General features: G+C 46.5%; 1 protein-coding gene across 8 annotated transcripts; it reads left to right on the forward strand.

Moving 5' to 3' along the window:
• Window positions 1-333: 333 nt before the first annotated feature.
• Window positions 334-17356, forward strand: SERTM1 (serine rich and transmembrane domain containing 1). Of its 8 annotated transcripts, none has more exons than XM_075420563.1 (3): window positions 334-351; window positions 8470-8568; window positions 16181-17356. In XM_075420563.1, the coding sequence occupies exon 3, from the start codon at window positions 16366-16368 to the stop codon at window positions 16687-16689; it is 324 nt and encodes a 107-aa protein (XP_075276678.1). In that variant the 5' UTR covers window positions 334-351; window positions 8470-8568; window positions 16181-16365; the 3' UTR covers window positions 16690-17356. The 8 variants fall into 8 exon arrangements, with proteins under 8 accessions (XP_075276678.1, XP_075276626.1, XP_075276651.1 ...); XM_075420511.1 differs by lacking the exon at window positions 334-351 and adding an exon at window positions 1592-1657; XM_075420536.1 differs by lacking the exon at window positions 334-351 and adding an exon at window positions 1612-1662.
• Window positions 17357-20453: the final 3097 nt, after the last annotated feature.

A 20453-nucleotide genomic window follows, 5' to 3' on the forward strand; every position in this document is an offset into this window, starting at 1 on the left:
ATCTCACAGAAGTGCCTCTGCAGCACGTTACGAACTGCGCAGCTCCCAAAGAGCAATTTAAAATGAAGAACAACCTTTTCCAACATCCTTTTCAGAACTGCACATGGACATTAGCCAGACACAAGACTGAGCTGCAGAGGGTGCATTAAACTCCCCATCTGCTCTTCACAGCACTCATCACTGATTTATAACCCACAGTAAAGTCATTTGGCCAAAAAAATCATAGTGGATGAGAAAAGTGCACCAGAAGCCAGCTGAGCCTTTTCCTCCCGCAGTGTCCACGGAAGGAAACATGTCCCACCCAGCCAGCATTTTCCCAATATTTGATTCCAGAGAATGCAACAGCTGTAGGTAAGTCACTCTCTAAATGAACTAGCAAAGCCAGATTTTGTTCTCGTTTACGATACTTTATAGGCATTATCTCAGTTGGTCTTCGCATGGCTATTAATTCACTCCTGCGTAAACGATGTTGAAGTATCCTTGAGGGCCTCAGCAGCTTCCCTGAGAACCTGGAAGAGTTTTCAGGAAGACACCTGCAAGCTTCCATGTCCCAGGGAGCCTGCTTTTCTAACCCCCTCCTTTGCCATGCCCAGCTCCCGGCTGTGGTGCTGCCACCCGACCCTCTGCAGACTCCCTGCAATGGAGGAGCCTGCATTCCCTGTGGGCTGCTCTCCCCGGTGAGATGTCGCCTTCACATGGGATCAGGTTTAGGCACTGGAGAGAGGTACATGCTGTGGGACAGCCATGGGATGGTCAGAGGCCAGCGCCACTGAGGGCTTGTAAGATGTCCCATAACTGAACATGAGCCAGCACTGTGACCAGGTGGCCAAGAAGGCCAACGGCATCCTGGCTTGTACCAGCAATAGAGTGGCCAGCAGGAGCAGGGAGGATGCACTGGTGAGGCCGCACCTCGAGTACTGTATTCAGTTTTGGGCCCCTCACTACAAGAAGGACATTGAGGTGGTGGAGTGTGTCCAGAGAAGGGCAGTGAGGCTGGTGAGGGATCTGGAGAACAACTCTTAACGAGGAGCGGCTGAGGGAGCTGGGGCTGTTCAGTCTGGAGGAGGCTGAGGGGAGACCTTGTTGTTCTCTACAACCGCCTGAAAGGAGGTTGTAGTGAGGCGGGTGTTGGTCTCTTCTCCCAGGTAACTAGTGATAGGACGAGAGGCAATGGCTTCGAGTTGTGTCAGGGGAGGTTTAGATTGGATATTAGGAAAAATTTCTTTACTGAAAGAGTGGTCAGGCATTGGAACAGGCTGCCCAGGGAAGCGGTGGAGTCCCCATCCCCGGAGGTGTTCAAAAACCGCGTAGATGTGGCGCTTCAGGACACGGTTTAGCAGGCGCGGTGGTGCTGGGGTGACGGCTGGACTCGATGGTCTCAGGGGTCTTTTCCAGCCTTAACGGCTCGGTGATTCTCACCCCCGGTGACCTTCCCGCCCCCCGCAGGCTGAGCGCAGCCCCTCGCCCGCACCCACACACGGAGGGCACGCCGGGGGGGGGGCCGCGCGGCCCCCGCCCCCGGCCCCATCCCGACCGAGCGGAGGGCAGCGCGCGGGGCCGGGGGCGACGGGGGGCGGGGCGAGAGGCGGGCCGGGGCGGCGCTGCCTGCGCGGCCGCGCGGGACGGCGGCGGGAGCGGGAGCGGGAGCCGGAGCCGGGTGCGGTGAGCGGGGCGCGGGTCGAGCCGAAGCGTTTCGGGGCGGCCCGGCCCTGCCCCTCTGTGCGGGAGGTCGGCGCTGCGGGGGTTCGGGGGGCTTTGCTGGGCTGCCTGCAGCGCCGAGCACCGCCGCGCTGGCTGCCCGGTGCCGAGCGGAGCCGCTCTGCCCCTCGCCCGGTTCCGGGAGCCGCTGCCTGCGCTCCGTGCCCCGCCGGCTGCTGCCGCCGCGCTGGGGGAGCCCCCCCAGCGCCTTCCCTTCCCTGTCGTGCGCCGGGACCGGGGGCGGTCGGTGCTGGCAGGCGTTGTCGCCGAGGTGCGTGTTAGGCCCGCGCTTGGTTGTTCCTGAGGTGTGGGGTTTTTTTTCTGGAAAGAGCCTGGTTTTGTCCTCGCTGACCTCGTGGGTTGCCAGACTGCCGGTACCCGAACGAGCACTTCTGCTTCGTGTCGGAGAAATCGGCTGTGCGGGAGGAGGGATGGGGGCACAGGCTGGGCGCCGTTTGCGAGCGGTGCTGCGGACCGGGAGCTGGGCACCGCGGGGCGCTGGGTCGTCGCTGTGCGAGCGCAGCTTTGGCTCTGTGGGCAGAGGCGCAGACGGCCGCCCGTGTGGGCATCGTTCGTGGGGAGGCGGCAGGAAAGGGGTTGCTCCCTCTGCAAATAAATTGTAGGATGCCTGTCCGGTGTGCTGGCAGAAGAGCTGAGCTTAGACAGCACGGCGTGGAAAAAGAAAACAGGGCGGATGCACAAAAACGTGCCCTTTTCAGACACTTTCGGCCCAGCTAAAAGCTGCAGGCTGTTACGATGTCATCTCAGTAGAGGTAATGAAGTTTGGGACAGAAAGCGAGTGAAGCAAACTCTCCCCACCTTTGCAAATGCTAAACGGTTAGTTAGAGGGAAATTGTGAAAATAATGTCAAAGGGCTGAGCATTTGCCACCTTGATAAATATTTATGTAAGCAAAGAAAATTAGGAATGCATACTGGGTATTATTAAATTTAATTCTGAGGTGAGAGAGAAAAAGCTGAATAAAAGAATTCTATACAATCCAGACCATATAGGATGCGCATAGTGCTGGCAGTTTTATTCTGATAAGGGATCTGGCTGGAGGGTGGATGCTTGTTTCCTTACGATTTTGGTTTTTATGGTCATTTTGACCCCACTCTGACTTCTCTGTGCCTGAACAGACTGAAACGAAGGGCAACCAGAAACCACAAGCCTCCTTCCCTCTGCTGTAACACCGACAAGGGCTTGTCCCCCTTAGGGATGGTTGCTGCTGGCTGTAGCTGGGTACTGCCTGCCATCCTTCCCCGCGTCTTGCTCAGACTGGGTCAACCATATTGCTCAAGGTGGGGAAGAAGAGGCAGGCACGTCACCCCTCCCTCCCTCGTGTTTCCCTGGCTTGCCTGCCTGCGGACTGCTACTTGCTATATGCAGTACGTGTGCATTGCTGCCAACAGGAGAAATGCTGTAGGGCCTTGAACTGGTGGGGAAGGGGTCCTGGGCTATTTCAGCATCCCAGTCTACTCTAGTACCAAGTAGGTGAGTGTATGGGTATGAGTGTATTTGGCTTAGGAAGTTATTGCCGATTGCGTTTTGTTAACCTTTTCAGACATAAAAGGCTGACTGGGATAGCTTGTGTCTGCCAGGTGTCCTGGTTCATAATTGGGTCTTACTGGTGCAGCACAAATTATAAATTGTATTCCGTAAATTCCCCATCAGAGGCAGGAAGCGGTGCAGTTTTCCTCCTGGCGCCCCATCTATGCAGAAGCAGAAGATGAATTAGCTCAACCGTAGAGTACATCCAGAAGTTACTGAAAAATCTGATGTTTCTAATAGGTTTGAGACTTGGAATTTAAATACTAGAAAGTCAAGACATTTTCACCTCTACTTCCTGCGCTCTCTTGCAAGCACACCTCCCCTTGTGTCTTCACGACTGCGGTTACCCTCCTTTTCCTGGCTTGCGCAGAGGAAATCCTGTTACGGCCGTCGATCCACGGCGCTGCTGCAAAAACCCACCGCTTAGCCTGCCGCCTCGGCTGCGTCTCCCCTCGTTGTCAGTCCTTCTGCTGCTCCCCCTTCTCCCCTGCATCGGACACGTCAGTCGCAGGCTTCACTTCCACGCAGTCCTCGATAGTCTCCCCGTACGTGATGTGCCACCTCTCCTGCTTTACCAAGACCCGTGATCAGCCCATGCTCTCGGCGTCTGTCTCCCTCAGGCTATCACCTGTGTATTTCCCCGAGCTGCGCCTTGCGCTGATTTGTAGCTTCTTATAGGCACCTTGTCCATCGTTTCATTAATTTCCTTGATACGTCCCAGCTTCTGCTGTGGTGCCTTCAGCGGCTGTCTGGTGACGTGCCGAGACGAGCCCTCACCCGTGCTGCTGCACATCCCTGTCGCTGGAATTCGTCTGGCTCTGGATTTGAGCACAACGGTGTCCTCTAAAGCTAGGACACCTGAGGGGCAGTGTCACACAGATCACTCTATCTAGCACCAGCAGAAGCTCTCCTTCCATAGTCCGTGTTATCCTCACTTGCTCTTTTTGGCATTTCAGGTGCAACCCTGCCCCCTTATGCTTACACATCTCAGCGTGGTTCGCTGCAACTCCCTTTGCAATAGTGTTGTATCTTTGCGTAAGTTATTGCAAACAGTGGCAGCATGTAAATATTATGCACACAAATACAGATATGGTAATGCCCCAGTCTCTTTGTCAAGGGAGGGCATGCAGCCTGCATTGGTAAAATAAGGAGTAGTGTGAGGATGGAGATCTCTGCTGTTACGCTGCTGAGGTGAAGCGCAGAATCAGAGGAAAAGGCGGTGGCCTTGCATCTCTTGGTAAAGCAGGCTGAGGCACCTGAGCTGGGAAGCAGAGCTACAGAGAGCGGAGCTGCTGTGATAGCACATCTGCGCCTGAAATTCCCTGGACATTGACGTTCACAGTACGTAGTTGGTACTGAATCTGCTTTTTGGGGGAGAAAAAATTTCTGAAACAAAATGATGCATTAACAGAGGTTCCTATTGAAACAAGCGTACGAATTTCTGTCCTAGCTTTGTATTATGTCATGATTTCTATGGAGGTTAAAATTAAATCTACTTAATATTTTTGGGTTTGATATGGACCATATACTTTGTTTTTATAAAAAATATTTAAGCCAGTGTGTCAGCTGAATTTTACCATAGCAAAGTGTCCTCTTATTACTCTGGACGCCACTTCCTGGGTCACAACTTCATTAGTTAAGGACTGATAACTCCATTGACTAGCAAAGTTAAGGCCGCTTATTGTTCAGCAGAGCCCCTTGCCGAAGTGTGCAGGGAGGGCTCCCGAGACCGGCTGGCACGATGTGCCCACGGAGGGTGGCCGTGCCCCTGTGGAGTACGAGAGACGGAGGCTCTCAACCACGCTGGTGTCTGCAGCCACCTCCTCTGGCGTCGGGCAGGGTGCTGTGCCACAGCACTGGAGGGGATAATAGAGACCTTAAATCCATTCACTTTCAGATTTAGCCACATGTTGTCCTAAAACTGTATTCCTGGTAGGTCTAGGGGACTGTGCCTGATATTTCAGAGGATTTTTCGCCCTTTACCTGGAGCGATGCTGAAGCTGAGGGTCTGAGATCTGCAAGTTGTTAGCTTCACAGATGAGTGTGAGGGAGAATGAAAGCAAGCTCTGATAACAAGGACTGCTTGCCCTGGGGCTTGATATTTTGTCGGGTAGGCCTTGCTCTGAGTGAACAATGTGGAGGAGCCCATGAGAAGTCTGTGCGGCTTCAGGAAGGGCGAACGTGGTGCACATCCCTCTGCTGCACCAGCCATTTGGCCCCAAGCGTGGAGCCCAGCACCGGTGCCCTTGTGTTGAATACAAAAGGTGGTTATCGGGAGCCCACATTAAGAGTGAAGTGCGATCTAACAAAGCTTAATTAACTTTTTTGTTTGTTCTGAGATAACTGCATCACCAACACCCTACACATGCTGAGTAGTGTCTTCTCCTGAAAGGCTTATCAGTGTCGGTGGGATGCTCCACACAGCTGCTCGCTGGCTGCCTCGGCAAGGAGGGGTGGCAGGAATGGGATGATTCAACCATGAAAGGAGACGCCAAGCCAGAAGCAGCTGAAATATTTTCATATATGTGTTCCATTGAGGGAAACGGGCTTTAACTGTTTTTTTTTTTTACCTTCCTTTCTTTTTGCCCAGTGACAATGTACATTTTTTAGTTAAGCAGCCATTCCACCCTACACTAAATTTTCTTTCCAAACAAAGCTTTTGAATTCAGGGTTGCAAGAAATCAGACAAGAAGTCATTCCACAAAGCGCAGAAATTAAGGAATCCTGACACCCGCCTGTTCCTCCCTCTTCCCTGGCTAGGCTTGCCCTGGACCTCCTTCCAGCCTGCTGTCCCCACGGGCACCCGTGGTCTGTTACTTTGGCATCTTAGTGGCTGTGTTTGACAGTAGAAGTCAATTACCGAGACCTAAAGCTATTAGGGGGAACCAAATGGCTGTGTGAACCTTTGTGTCTCCTCTTCCTGATCATTTGCTGTCATTAAACTTTAGGAGCTTGACTGTCTTTGAGGTTTCTGCCTGGGCTTGAATTTGTCTGAAAGTGGCCAACAGGAACAAAAGTTATTCGGAGTGGGAGTAAGGGAAATAAAACTGGGTCTGGACACAGAGAAATCAAATGTGACCTGTCACTGTGGTCAACAGAGAGTGGGCTTTTGAGTTTCTTTGTTTTTTTTTTTTTAAGTAATCTGTAATTTTCACCAGAAACTTTCAACAAAAGTGGGAAATAAATATTTTTAACAAACCAGCGTAGGAAAGAGACTGATTTCCCCAGCGACCGTGTGTCCTTTGGGTGAGATCCAGACCCACCCTCCCAGGGGAAGCAGGACCAGAAGGACCCCATTTCCCTATCTGAGGTCCCAGATGTACAGCAAGGAGACTCCTTTCCCCATTCACATCCCAAGAGAGAGAGGGAACAGATGGGTCCCTGCTCCCCGCGTATCTTAACTGGTGATGGGAGTGAATATGGTGCTTGGGCCAAATCCTGCTGTGCCGGGACATGGTCAGCGTGAGCCTCGGCTGTGGGCTAGTCTGGCCGCTGAGACCATGAAAATAGATCTGAAGGGCATTAGACTGGTGCAGAAAAGGATGAAGGACCACGGAATACAACTGTGTGTGCCAAGGGGTCTTCTGTAGATAAGCTTCTTGATGTTCCGGTCCAGATATTTCTGTGTTCTTCAAAGTTAATTAAAAGCTCAGACCTCTCCATCTCACTGTGTACGCTTGCCATTTGAATATGAATGCACGCATTTAAAGAGCCTTGAGGATGTATTGTGTTTTGCGCTGCATCTCTGGCATATTTAATTAGCTCAAGATTTGGTAGGCTCTCTTCCCTTCGCCTTGGCGGGTACTGGGGCGTTGTATTGAAAGAAGGGCTAAATGGGCAAGAGCATTGTGTGTCTCTGGGTGGAGAGGGACTAAAGAAGATCCTGCAGGGACAAAAGAGAGCTGGAAAAGAAGCAAAATCATTTATATTTGTCTTGTTTGATGATAAAGTCCCCCTTGCAGAGATTCGTGCGTCTTTCCCCAAAGAGAGCCAGGGAAAGAAACAAAGGAAAGGGAAAGGGTCGCTGCTGCGAAGAGACAAAACTGAGGGGCATAGGATTGAGCTCTTTGGTACATGAGGCAGATTTGCCAGAGAAAAGGTGTGCAGGGGCTGTTTGCATCCCACTCTCCATCCCAGTACCACCACCTGCCTCAGCCTCCGTGCTTCTGGGGTGCATGTCCTCGCATCCAGAGGATGTGCTGGGTCCATCCCTGGGGAAGCTGGCCTCGGGGTTCACCTGCAGCCTCCCACCTCTCCTTCTGCACAGGGAGGGGGCCAAGAAGCTGTCCGACTCCCTTGAGGTGGAACACTAGCATAATCAGTGTTATCAAAACATTTGGATTTCAACAATGCTGACTTTTAACAGCTGCACTAGATAATTTTCTTTATTGAACTTGGACAGGCTTAAACCATAAGTGATTCAGTGATTGAAGGGATGAAAGCAACACAACAATACATTAACATTCATCCCCAGAGATCTGCTTCTCTAATGCAGTTCAAACCAAATGTGCTGAAAGGGTAGAGCTCTGAGACGTATAGTGGTTGTGCAAGCGTCTTTTCTTTCCCAAAGGGGAGGATCCTTTTTGAAAGTGGCCCTACTTTTGCTTTAATCTGCATTGTCTGGGATTGTTTCTTCATATACAATCCATTTAATTTGCTTTATTAACTACAGTTCGGGGGCCACGTTTTAATTTTAGGTATTGAATGAATGTAGCACACAAAAATCTGCTAGCTATCCTTGTGCATGTACGATACGCAGTTTGGGGATTTCAGGTAAATGAAATTAAAGTGCAGATTGTCTGAAATAAAGGGAATAAATAAATAATGATGTGTAATCCAGAAAGACCTCATTCCTGGCAGGAGTCTTTAGGGGATGGTATGAAATGAACTGGAATGCAGATACAGGACGCCGGTGCTTAAAGCAGTGCCAGAGGACAGCAGGGTGTCCTGGTCCTGGAGCACTCTGCAAAAGAAGAGGAGAAAGGTGTTATCAAGGCACGGTTGTAATGCAGAGATCAAGAGATAAGCAAGGTTTTTATATTGTACAGGCAGTGCTGTCACTGGACAGTAGAAGGATGTGACTAGCAGGAATAAAAAATAAGCCAGGATTCTTCTGAAATTTCTGGCACCGAGAGCAGTCAAAATTCAGCACTTTTCCTCCCTGTTTCTTTATTAATGTAGTTATTACTAAACTCTTCAGCTTTGATTTGCTTTTTTATAGGAGCTTTTCTCAGCATGCAGTTCCTTTAGATTTGGGCATCATAACTAATCACATCCTGCGCATTGGACCTTCGGCTTGCACCCCCATATCTTCCTGCTTGTAAGTATTTTATTCATTCTCTGTGCTTGTTTTTCTCCTGCTTTTAAGGAGCAGATTCAAATGACAGGCTCTGGGTCTGATCCCAGGTCATGATGTCTTTGCTTTACATTGATATAATTAACTCTATAATGTGCACATCTGTGGGAGATATAAATGATAGAAGCATTTGATGTTATCTGAATTAATCTAAGTATCCTTACGGGTCTGAGAGTGTCCTTTTCCCAGCCCCACACAAGACCCCAAACAATTTACAACTTGATTTTCACCTGCAACCAAGCCATCTGGGCACTTGTCGTCCTAGATTTTAAAAGTCATAAATTTAAATCATATTAAATTGTAATAAAAATGAAATTAGTTCATAATTTAGAAGGAAGACTTTGATTGTGGCAGGAAATAGTTTTTCCTTTTCCTTGTGTGCGCTTTTTTATTGAGTCAGTTGGTGACTGATCCGGTTTGCGAGGCAGAGTGGTAAAGGGATTCTCTGCTCCTGGAGGGTCCAGCTGTAACAGCAAAAAGAAGCATCCTACTTACTTGTGGTCTTTCAGTTGCCAAAGGCATTTGTGCAAGAATAAGAAGTATTAAGGATCGTATTCTAGATAAACTCCAATCGAGCAGTCATTCTTTGCCTTTCCTACCTAATCTTTCTACATTTTCAATGGAATAAAATGTTGCTTACTTCTTTTCTATCTAGAGCTGCTGTCTAATTTAGCTGCATGATGTTAAACTGCTATATTTTTCTAGTCTAGAGCAAATTGCCTTTCAAGACTGAAGGGTTGCCTGTATATAAAGTTCATTCACTCCTTTGGTATGAGCATGCAAACATATTTTTAATGGCATTAAATGCTTTGTGTTACATGTTAGCTGGAAGGACCATATGCGGTGACATAGTCCTATATTCTAAAGGAAATAAATGCAGAAAATGAAGATGAAATAATTAAACCAGAAGCTCACTGGCCTTTGTACATATATCAAATTAGCGAAGGTCAAAAGAAACCTTAATCTTTTTAATAGATCTGTTGAAATAAATCTAGTGAAAACTTGCTTCCAGCTTTTGGAATTAATGAGTGTGATAACAGGACTAACGGGAGCGGCGCACCTTTAAGGATGAGGAGGTTTCATCCTGGAACTGGCATCACCGTGTCTCCTGGGCTCTCTTCTGGGAGCCTGCACAATCCTCCTCCTCCTCTTCCTGCCCCTTCCGAAGCAGGAGTGGTTCTGGTTTCAGGTCATGAGGAGATGATATCATTATCTGCTGACTCCTGGCTTTAACTTTCTCAAATGGCAAAAGAGAGCAGAGAACACACTTGTGAGTCCTTTCACAGAGAGAATCAGTGTCATCTTTAATGAATGTCCTCTGCCTCGCCTCTCCGACTCAAAACGAAGAGCTGTCTGCCTCATACAGCGCAAGCGATTTTTGCACAGACCCGGAGTACCATCTTGCAATTCATCTCCCTTTCCTAACCATTTCCTAGCCAGATTAATTAGGCCAGTAATTTCAGGGCCATCTAGGATCTGCTAACCACCAGATCCTCCCCATCAGGGGAAAGGTCCCAAGTCTCATCCCTTTTGGGCACGTCGTTCCACTAGTGCAGGGGTGTGCTTCTTCGACCCTCATCTCCGCATTCCCTGGGACACATTTGTGTGCAGCTGGACCTGCAGGAGGACAGTGTGTGCGGAGATAACAAAGACTGGTGGCCAGAGGCTCCTTCTGCCAGGGTCCGTGGTCATCAGACATGGGCACGCTTCTTCGGCTGTCCTGCAGCGTGTCAGCAAGCGACTCCTTGCCCTCCACAGAGCCCTCTGTTTTGAAGGAGGTGGTAGAAATCTAATCCTGCTGTTGCACTCATCTTCTGCCTTTCTGTGTACATTGGGCTGAAAACAGCCAAAAGGGTTTTAAGTTTTTAGGGAAGGCAGGCAGATACAATTAACAGCGTATTGATGTCTGATGGGATGAGGGACCTCACTGTTGTAACGACGGTAAAGGCAAATTAAGCTCTCCTCTGTTAGGAGTTGCTGACCATAAGGGCTGTTTAGAATACCTTCTACCTGCGAAGAAAGAGTCGATGGGAGATTGTGAGAAAAATGTTAGTTTATGTAGCATAGAAGGGCTGATTTTCTTTGATGTGAATTTGTCTCTCTGCTTAAACATTTTGAAAGCTCTGAAACAGCCAAGGTGTTTCTCAGCTTGTAGTCACATAAAGCCAGGAGGAACCAAGAAAACCAAGTGCTTATCTATGGCTTATAAACTCCCAAGAAAATTAATCTACCAGCCTTATCTTTGCTTCCTGTTCCTCAATTTTTACGGCCTCAGTGGTTGCAAGTGTGCTCCATTAAATTGTATTTCACTGAGCCTTGAGAAATAGAGTTGTTGCATGAAGATATGCAGAGAAATACAATATAGGCAACTGGATGGTGAAGGATTTATGGCATTGGGACTATGAAAAAGCTCCCTGTTTACTGAGTGCCATCCTGGAGAGTGCTGCAGTCTCGTTTAACATTCACCTTAGACTGAACTGGGAGACGACTATTGTCTCAGCGATGCTCAAGATTGCATATGTTACATATAATTTGGCACCCAGGGTGTATGATAATTGATGAGGCCTCTGCTCCTGACCACATTTCCATTTCTTTAAAAAAAATAATAGTTTTTTGACAGGTGCCATCAAAGATGCAAACTGTTGATAGCTTTGGCGTGGCTACCCAGGCACAATATTGCGTGGTACCTGGGATTTACCTCTTAGATAGTGATGGCTTGCTTAATCCCTCACCTACCCAGTTTGCCCTGCTTTTGGTGAACGGCAATTTGCCTATATCCCACTTACCATGAGATAAAAGATGAAAAACTCCACCCGAGCCTGCGTACAGTATTTGCCAGGTAGCCTTACCCTTGGAGTAAGAGAGTTGTCCTCATCTGTGAAAAGTGATTTATACCAAGGACATGAATGGAGGAAGATGCACAGCTGGAGGAAAATACTTAAATAGTGGTTCTGGTTGAAAAGTGAGGATGTACAAATGACAGCAGAGCCTTTCCTTGTGTGCCAGCCCTCATACTTGGGGACTGAAGTAGCAGAACAAGGTTTTGCCATCTTGTACATCTAAAACCAGCAGAGCATGGAGGTGGAGTCTGCCGTCTTGGTACAGTGAGTTGTTTTGCTGAAATGCGTGAATCTAAGTTTGCCCATCAGAGCAGCAAGGCTGTGTAACAGCGGAGTAACAACAGCAGGAAAACTCGGCCGGTGTCGGAAAGGCTGACTGTGACCTGGGATTTTTAGTGGTGGGGCTAGACTCGATGACTCAGGAAGCCTCCTCAAGCCATGCATCCCTGTCTTGGGACTGCAGAGGTGCCTCTGAGAAAGTAATCCGGATCCAGCTACGCCACAAAGTCTGAGTCCCCCAGCAGACAGGTCCCAGTTCTCCTGTCCCAGGAGTTTTCAGGACTGATTATTTGGGAAGCTGTCTCCTGTCAGAGTTCCTCTCCATCTGCAGTCATTCAGCAATAGCACTTTAAATTAAGTCTTTGCTTTAAACCAAAACGACTTTCCAACAATAGATGAGGGAAAAGCAGGGGCCACTAGAGAATTTGAAAACTGTGGTTCCTTAGTTGTGTTCCTTGATGGGGTTATGGCTCTCGGAAAGACAGCAGGTTTATTGCGGTCAGCCACTTTCAACTTCACCATTGTACTGTGAAGTCAGTGACAAAATTCCCAAACACTTTTCTGGGAGCAGGTTTGGGCTTGAGGTTTTGATGTTGTTCTGTTTAGTTCTCAGAAACGCACAAAATCAATTACCAAACGAGAAGGTGAAGCTGACACCTGACTTTACTGGGGGTTATTCCTTTGGAAGTATTAGGGTCAGAGAGACAGAAATTGATTATGCGACTTACCTTCTTCTCCCAGCAGAAGCAGGAACCTGAGCCGAAGCAGTAGTGCTGGTGCACTGAATAAAACTGCTTGCGGGTCCCCCTCTCGCAGGCTGGGAGGTCTGACCTGTGGCATGGCAGAGGTTCGTGCAGGCGCACGTTGGTCCAGAACGGCATTGGCATCCCTGCCCTCCATTGCTGGCTGAGCTGGCCTGGCTGCTCTCCGGCACCATTGCAGTGCTGGAACAGCACTAGGGACCAGGATTGGATCTGTTTTTTTTCCCTTAAGCTTTTTGTACCTTTCTGTGAATACTACTGAGATGTCAGGACCAGATATGTTCACACTCGGTAGGATTTTGCTGTTTTACTCCATCAGGGTACAGATGGTTGGTAAAAATCCTTTTAGACTGAGTGGGACCTCACACTTTAGGTCCATATTTTTAAATGTGTGATTAAAACAACACAGATTTTTTTTTTCTTCCTAAAATATTACCCAAAGAGCCACTTTAGCTGAGGCTACATTTTATGGTGAGATTCATTTACACGTCATATCACTACACAGTGTGAGTGAGGCAACTAGGATCTGGGCCATAATCAGCTGGAATCAGAGTTTACAGTGCCTCTCATCTGACTGCAGAATACTCCATCAAAAATAGTCCAGTTGACATTGCAAGACCTATAAAGGCTCTGATCTAGCAAAGCATTCAAATCTCTGCTTAACTGTGAGGTTCTGATTAGTCCTATTTAAGAGCATAAATTTTTCACTGACGTCAAAGAAAGTCCTACGCCAAAGTTCTTCCTTGTACCGGGGCCAAAACTGTTAATGGTAAAAGCAGAATGTAGTGGATTTCAAATTTGTGAAGAATTTAAAGGCTTTTAACTTCTGCCATACTAAAGAATTTATGTGAATTAATTCCTTAAGTTATTATAAAGAAATTCAATTAATAATGGATCTGCTTTTCATGACAAGTAATCAAGGATAAACATCTTCTGTATCAAAGCTACCTGTTAAAAAGGATAAATTAGCTATAACGCACTTAACTACTTCCAGAACATGAACATGTATTCTTCCATTAGTTAATTTTGGATCACTAAATTAAAGACATTTCAAAAGGAGTGCAATCTTATAAGGTTCTCTCTTTGTTCAGTCTGGTGTGACTTATTTCATGAGGTACAATAAATGCTGTTTCCTGTGGGGTTAAATACTATTAGGGTTATAAAATGGTTTTGGTTTAGTATATTTTATACATTAGTATGAATGATACGTCACAAGGTTAAGAATATTTTTATGTGGTATTTGCAGATGCAGTTTTGTATTCTTGCATATCTTGTAGGCTGTCGAGATGCTCAATTAAGACTACCAAAAGCTCTACAATAAAACGATAAATGCAATAAATAAACAACTAAACAAGATCTGGAATGTAACCTTTTATGCATTAAAACATGGATGTGTATGTACTAGCAAATTAATCCAGGGCAGGGCATAGGTCTGTCATCGTCTCTCCTGTTGAATTAGCAAGCATACCTCCTGGCATGGTTTTGGCCAGGTAGCACTCTCAAGCAATGCCTGGACATATCTGGGGTTAGGATTGGATTCATCCCCAAAGGCAGATGTGATTTGGCAATCCTGTCCATGGGGATAAAAGGGAGTTTAGCCATCTTGATGCAGGGTGCCACACGAGTTGTCCCTGAGACCAGAGAATAGCCTTGACCTGTTTTAAGTAGTAGTATAGATGTAGTTCTGAGGTATAGAAAATAAAATAGGGCTTAAAAATGTAGAATTAGATTACAGATCACAGGATCACAGAATGTTTGGGGTTGGAAGGCACCTCTGTGGGTCATCTAGTCCAACCCCCCTGCCAAAGCAGGGTCACCTACAGCAGGCTGCACAGGACCTTGTCCAGGTGGGTCTTGAATATCTGCAGAGAATGAGACTCCACCACCTCCCTGGGCAGCCTGTTCCAGTGCTCCGTCACCCTCAGAGGGAAGAAGTTCTTCCTCATGTTCAGATTCTACCTACTGCTTAATGTAGTCCTTGTTTACTCAGGCACTTAGGGGTTTTTACAGCGTATAGCATAGCCTCCTAAATTTTAATTTACAGTGCAAAAGTACAGCGGGTAACTATGCAAATAACTTCAAGTGACTGCAAAGCAAACTTCTGAGCATTTTCAGTGGGTGTCTCCAAGGCTTCTGTGTTCTCAGAGAAGAAACAGGACCAGCAGAAAAGTACCTTATCCTTCTTAAGAATCTTTAGTCCAGGTTGGGTCACACCTAGTGTCAAAAAGTGTTGGCCTCTTCAAGAAAGAGGTGCTTGACTAAGTTAGCAAGGGTAGCATGTTTAAAGCAAAAATTATAAGGCAGACCGTTGCTGGGAACAGTGTTGGGACACTTTCATGGAAACTCAAAGAGATACTTGGGCAGCTGTGTGACACACAGGAGACCCCAGCCTGTCTCATCATGACTTTAAGGACCTGATTCTATCTCTCTGGCAGATGCTGACAGTGTTTGCTCTCTCTATCGCTGTGAAAATCGGTGAGATTTTCCTCAAAGCCTCTAACTGTGAGTTAGAGATAATTGTATTGAACTGGGACCACAGGACAAGGCTGAAAGCAAGGTCAGGATGAGAGGGACCACGTTGGAATCGTAGTTCTGTGTGGATGTTGTCTTCCTAGCAGGGGAAAAGCTCGCTGCCTTTCCCTGTAGTGCCTGAGTATCTGCAGTGAGAGGTTTACCATGGATGGATGGATGGATAGAAAGATTGCATGCGGACAATTATATGCAGAAAATGAGCTTCATTTCCTATCTGCTTGCACCTTGCATTATCTGTTTTGTGTCAAAACAAAGGCAATGGGTTATGTCACGCAATTCAGCTGCACCATGTCAGCTTTTTACAAGCAATTCGCCATCACCAAGCCTTCTCTTACGTTTCCAGACTGCACTTGGGGACTGACTGTGTCAGTTTAAAGAAAAGCAGCTTACCATACCCTGATCTGCTTGTCCTGTGCTGCTCTGACCTTTGCCAGTGCTCGAACTTCCAGGTTCCAGCAGAAAGTGGCCAGAGGCAAAGCTTTTTTGAAGATGGGATCTCTTCCCCATTGGCATTTTCTGCCTTTGGATAGTCCCCTCGCATTTGCTGGGCTGCCAGGGCTGCCCGTTCCCTTGGGATTTTGTTTGTAGGTGTCAGAAGCTGCAACACTTCACTGAAATGTGCCTGTTGTTGAGATCCCCATGCAGCATTACAGCGAGATGCATTTTGCTCTTTGGAACCATTTGATCCAATTCATAAATACAAAGTAAGAACGCAGGTCTGGCAGGTATTCTGGGTACGCCTGGCAAGACAGTGTGGAGTAAGTGACTAATGGCAGTGGATTTGTCATCCACTGCGGCGTTGAGCAGCCTCGCTTATCTAGGTTGGGGAGCTGATGTCCTGAGGGGGATTTTTGTTCCTTGACGAATCTGGATTCCAATAGGTCTGTCCCATATAAAGTACATTTTTGATCATGCCGTTCCTCGGTTAAACAACTCGTGGTGGGGAAGGGTCAATTTTAATTCATTGATGGGTAGGTTTTCTCCTAATCCCTGCATTTTGGAAAGTACAGATATAAAGATAGTCGTTAGCTAATACTTTAAGAATTGCAGCTTACTGCTAAGGAATAATAACTTGTAACTCTTAAGAACCAGATTGTCTCAGGCACACATTAAATCACATTATCTGCTAGTAAATTAATCTTGCTTTTTTTTTTTTCCTTGCAGTTCCAAAGGATACAGTCTTACATTGTCCTGGGCTTGAGCAGTAAAGGATAAATTTGATCGCTGGCTGACTTGTCATCTCTTCATTGTGATGGAAAAATGGATGCCTAAAATAAACCCTTTGTTATGCTGCTAAAACTGCTTTTGAATCCAAGATCTGTTGTCATTTTTAAAACCCAAACCCAAAAATGTCAGAACCTGACCCTTTGTCTGGATTTGTAGGAAATATGGAAAATGGGACTTTCCTGGAGCTGTATCCCACATCCCTTTCAACTTCCGTGGATTCATCGCCTGGCCGTTTATCCAACGTCTATGTCTATGTTTCTATATTCCTTAGTCTGTTAGCTTTTCTCCTTTTGCTATTGATCATTGCACTTCAGAGGCTGAAAAACATAATTTCTTCCAGTTCCTCCTACCCAGAATATAATAGTGATGCTGGAAGCTCTTTCACTAATTTAGAGGTTTGTAGTATTTCTTCCCAGCGCTCTGCTCTCTCAAACCTTTCTTCATGAAACTAAATGAAAGGAGATGCACAGGGAATGGAAGAGCTTCATCTAGTTTCTTGGGGAGGTAGTGCATGCAACATTTGCCTTAGAAGACTATTATGAAGAGATGGCTTTTAAATTTTCCTTTTTTTTTTTTTCCCCCCTTTTCCTAGTCTTCATTTCCCCTTTCACTAATGTTCTTTTTCATTTTGGACCATGGATAATGACACTTGGTCATCGTTTCATGCCCATAATAGTGATGCTGTCGTTTTCTCACACATACACTGTGTTCATTAAGAGTATTCCTGCCAAATTGTAATACGGTTCTAACTGGATGTGTCATTTTTCTGCTCTAGTTGTGATCCCTTCCCTGGTTTTGTATCAGTAACAAGATGACTACTTTTCTTGTTCCTTTTTCAATTAGATAAGGACTTCTGGATGAAATCCCTATTGCAAAAGTATAAAAAATCAGCTTAAATTCTAAATATTGGGACAATTTAAAGTTGTTGGTATTGTTTCTTTTTAAATTGTCGTGTCTTTTTCAGTATTTATTGATGTTTATAAAACATGCCTAAAATCCATTTCCTGAAGAATGTTGCTTTTGTTTATTTGTACTCCCAACTCATTCTGTATAAAGTCTCTGTATTTCAGTTTTTGAGTCTCTTTGGTTGACTTAGTAAAGCAACTACAATAACAATGCTCACTGTTGAATGTGTGGAAGTATTTCTGGACCCCGTTGTATCTCATTTTCCTAATGACTTGTTCCTCCACGGGGCAGCTTTTGCTGCTGAATCATAAATATCACACAGCTCCTTCGCAGCCTTCACTGATCCTGTAGCTTATTCGTAATGGATACCAGTACAAACCAGTGGTTTCTTTCAGGACATCTGCATACAACAACCATAGCTGGCAACTGAATAGCTCGTGTAACTGTCCTTTAGGCAGAAGATGTTTGTACTCATGTGAGCAAGGGCCAGAAATTGTTTATACTGGGGAGGACTTTCTGGGACAGATTTTGTCCTGTAATGTCACAAATGCATGCTGGGGTGGAGTGGGGACGCGAGGATCTGCGTGGTGGCCCGGCAGGCCTGTGCTCCGACACTCGGGCGGTGCAAAGCGACCTGCAGAGAGTAGGAAGAGATGGGAAGGGAAAAGGCAGCGGCTCTGCCTCTGTTCCCCATCAGCGTGAGGAGAGGCCAGAGATGCGGGGGTGAGAACGGATGATCTTTCACAATATCTCACTCATCTTTGCGATGCTATAGTCTGGATTATGATTTCCCCCTGCCCAGGATGTAACCTGGCACACAATTTCTGCAGTAGAATAATTAGCAGCTTTGTGAATCCTGTGGTCAGCTGGGAATCAGGGAATGGGGCTGGTCTCAGCGCGAGAGCAGGGTGACTGCTCTCCTGGCACACGGCCCTAGGTCAACGGGTTATGGAGCTGCAGAAGACCTCCCAGCCAGATTTCTTACAGATACCCTCCTGCTGAGCTGCCAATGTGTTCATCAACAAGACACATTCTGCCATTAACTACACAGGCTTTAAAAGACAAATGTGGATGCCGTGGTGTAAATATAATCATTAGAAACGCAGCTGTTCGGTGCCAAACCACACACAGGTGATGCTGGAGTCGGTGTTTCCAATTTTTAAAAGTGAACCTATGGTATGGTAAGTGGTAATGACTTACAGTGGGGTAAGTGGTAATGATTTATGGTGGTGATTAGCTCCTTACAAAGGTCAAAGAACTTGCTGACTAATAAAGAACTTAAGCCTGTGGGTTCTCTGAGCCAAACTGGCTTGATGGATATATTTATTTAGCCTCTGGAATATTTTATTCATCTAGACAAAAATTTCTTGTAAGTCACTTTTCACTGTAGTTGGTGATAGGCCTTGGGAAAAGAGTTAACTGTTTAAAAGGGATCAGGAAACACCGTTTCCTTTCTGAAAGCTCTTCCAAATCCCAAACCTGTAACAGAATATATTTGTGTGTTGACTGGTAGATAAAAATAAATGAACTGTAAATCAAGATATTCAAGACCCGCCTGGACAAGGTCCTGTGCAGCCTGCTGTAGGTGACCCTGCTTCGGCAGGGGGATTGGACTAGGTGACCCACAGAGGTCTCTTCCAACCATTCTGTGCTTCTGTGATTCTGTGAAGACGGAGCAACTGTTCAACTACCTTCTCTTACCTACAAAGTTGTAAATTTGTTGCTTCCTTTGCTGCAAATGCAGGAATTTAATCAAAACCAGAGATGAGACCACAGGTTGAAATGTGTAATTTTTCCCAGCGATATGTTTCCCATTACTAGTTTATGCTTGCGGACGTAGAGACATTTAATATTAAATACAGACTGTTGAAAACCCACTGGCTTTGTTCAATGAGCTGTTGTCAAGTTTCACAGGAGCTAAAGGTACTTTTCAGCCTGCACAAAGTAGCAGAGATAACTGAAATCACACATTTGATTTTGCTTTGAAGTTTACTAGAGGCTATTAATTTTTTTTCTACTCTACAGTGACATATGGGACTATATACAGTCATCATGATTTCAGCTGAGTTGCACCTGTTCTTGTCAGGACAGATTTGAGTAGAAACAAGTTGGATCCAACAGAATAGCATCAGGAGAAGCCACAGGCAAAAAGCACTATGGCATTTTTGAGCATTACTAAGAATTTGTTCTTCAAGAAAAAAAGACAAACGAAACAAACCTGAGAACCTAAGCTTGAGTTAACCTGAGCTAGATTTGCAGGGATTCTCCACCATAGTAAGTTGAAAAACAGATTAGGTTCTTGATTTTCATCAAATTTCTGTGTATTCTACCTCTCCCTCTCTCTGTCTGCCCTTCTTTCTGTCACTCACAAACCAAACAGACCTGGACAGACTGGAGAAGCAGGCCACCAAGGGAAAATGTAAAGTCCTGCACCTGGAGTTGAATAACCCCAGGCACTGCGACAAGCTGGGGGCTGATCAGCTGGGAAACAGCTCTGCAGAGAAGGACCTGGTGGTCCAGGTGGACAAGAAGTTGATCATGGGCCATTAATACAGTCTTGCTGCAAAGGAGGCCAAGAGCATCCTGAGCTGCATCAGGAGAAGCACAGCCAGCAGGTTGAGGGAGGTGACCCTTCCTCCTGCTCAGCACCAGTGGGACACTGGGGTTGCTCTTTCCAGGTTTAGGCTCCCCGGTACAGGAGAGGTGTGGAGCTACTGGAGTAAGCCCAGTGCAGAGCTACTAAGATGATTAAGGGACTGGAGTACCTCTCATATGAGGAGAGGCTGAGAGCGCTGTGACTGTTTAGTCTAGAGTAGGCTCAGGAGTATCTCATCAATGTATAGAATTACGTCATGGGAGGGAGGAAGAAGAGGAAGCCAGGCTCTTCTCAGTGGTGCCCATGGACAGGACATGAGGCAATGGGCATAAACATGAGTACATGAAATTCCCTCTGAACACAAGAAAACATTTTACTGTGAGGGCTGTCAAACACAGGCACGGGTTGCCCAGAGAGGTTGTGGAGTCTTCATGTGCTAACCTGGGAAACCTGCCTGCAGCTGACCCTGCTTTGGGCTGGAGGGATGGAATAGATGATTCTCCACGCCATGATTCTGTGATTCATGTCAGTGCAAAAACTCAGCAATTTCTAGCTCACTGCCTCCTCCTGATGTGTTTTCTCAGCTCTGGAGCTGAGTAAACAACATCTTTACCGGGGGAGTGATTTGGTCAATAACTTGTTACTGAAGAGTTTCTCTGTTCCTCCTCCTGCCTGCAGCCACACTCTTTTCCAGCTTTTCCACTGCCT

Source organism: Opisthocomus hoazin, chromosome 1 (genome assembly GCF_030867145.1).
Source record: "Opisthocomus hoazin isolate bOpiHoa1 chromosome 1, bOpiHoa1.hap1, whole genome shotgun sequence".
Classification (NCBI taxonomy): Eukaryota; Metazoa; Chordata; class Aves; order Opisthocomiformes; family Opisthocomidae; genus Opisthocomus; species Opisthocomus hoazin.

Coding starts and splice junctions, on each gene's coding strand:
- SERTM1 (XM_075420563.1), top strand. CDS start 16,366: ATGTCAGAACCTGACCCTTTGTCTGGATTTGTAGGAAATATGGAAAAT.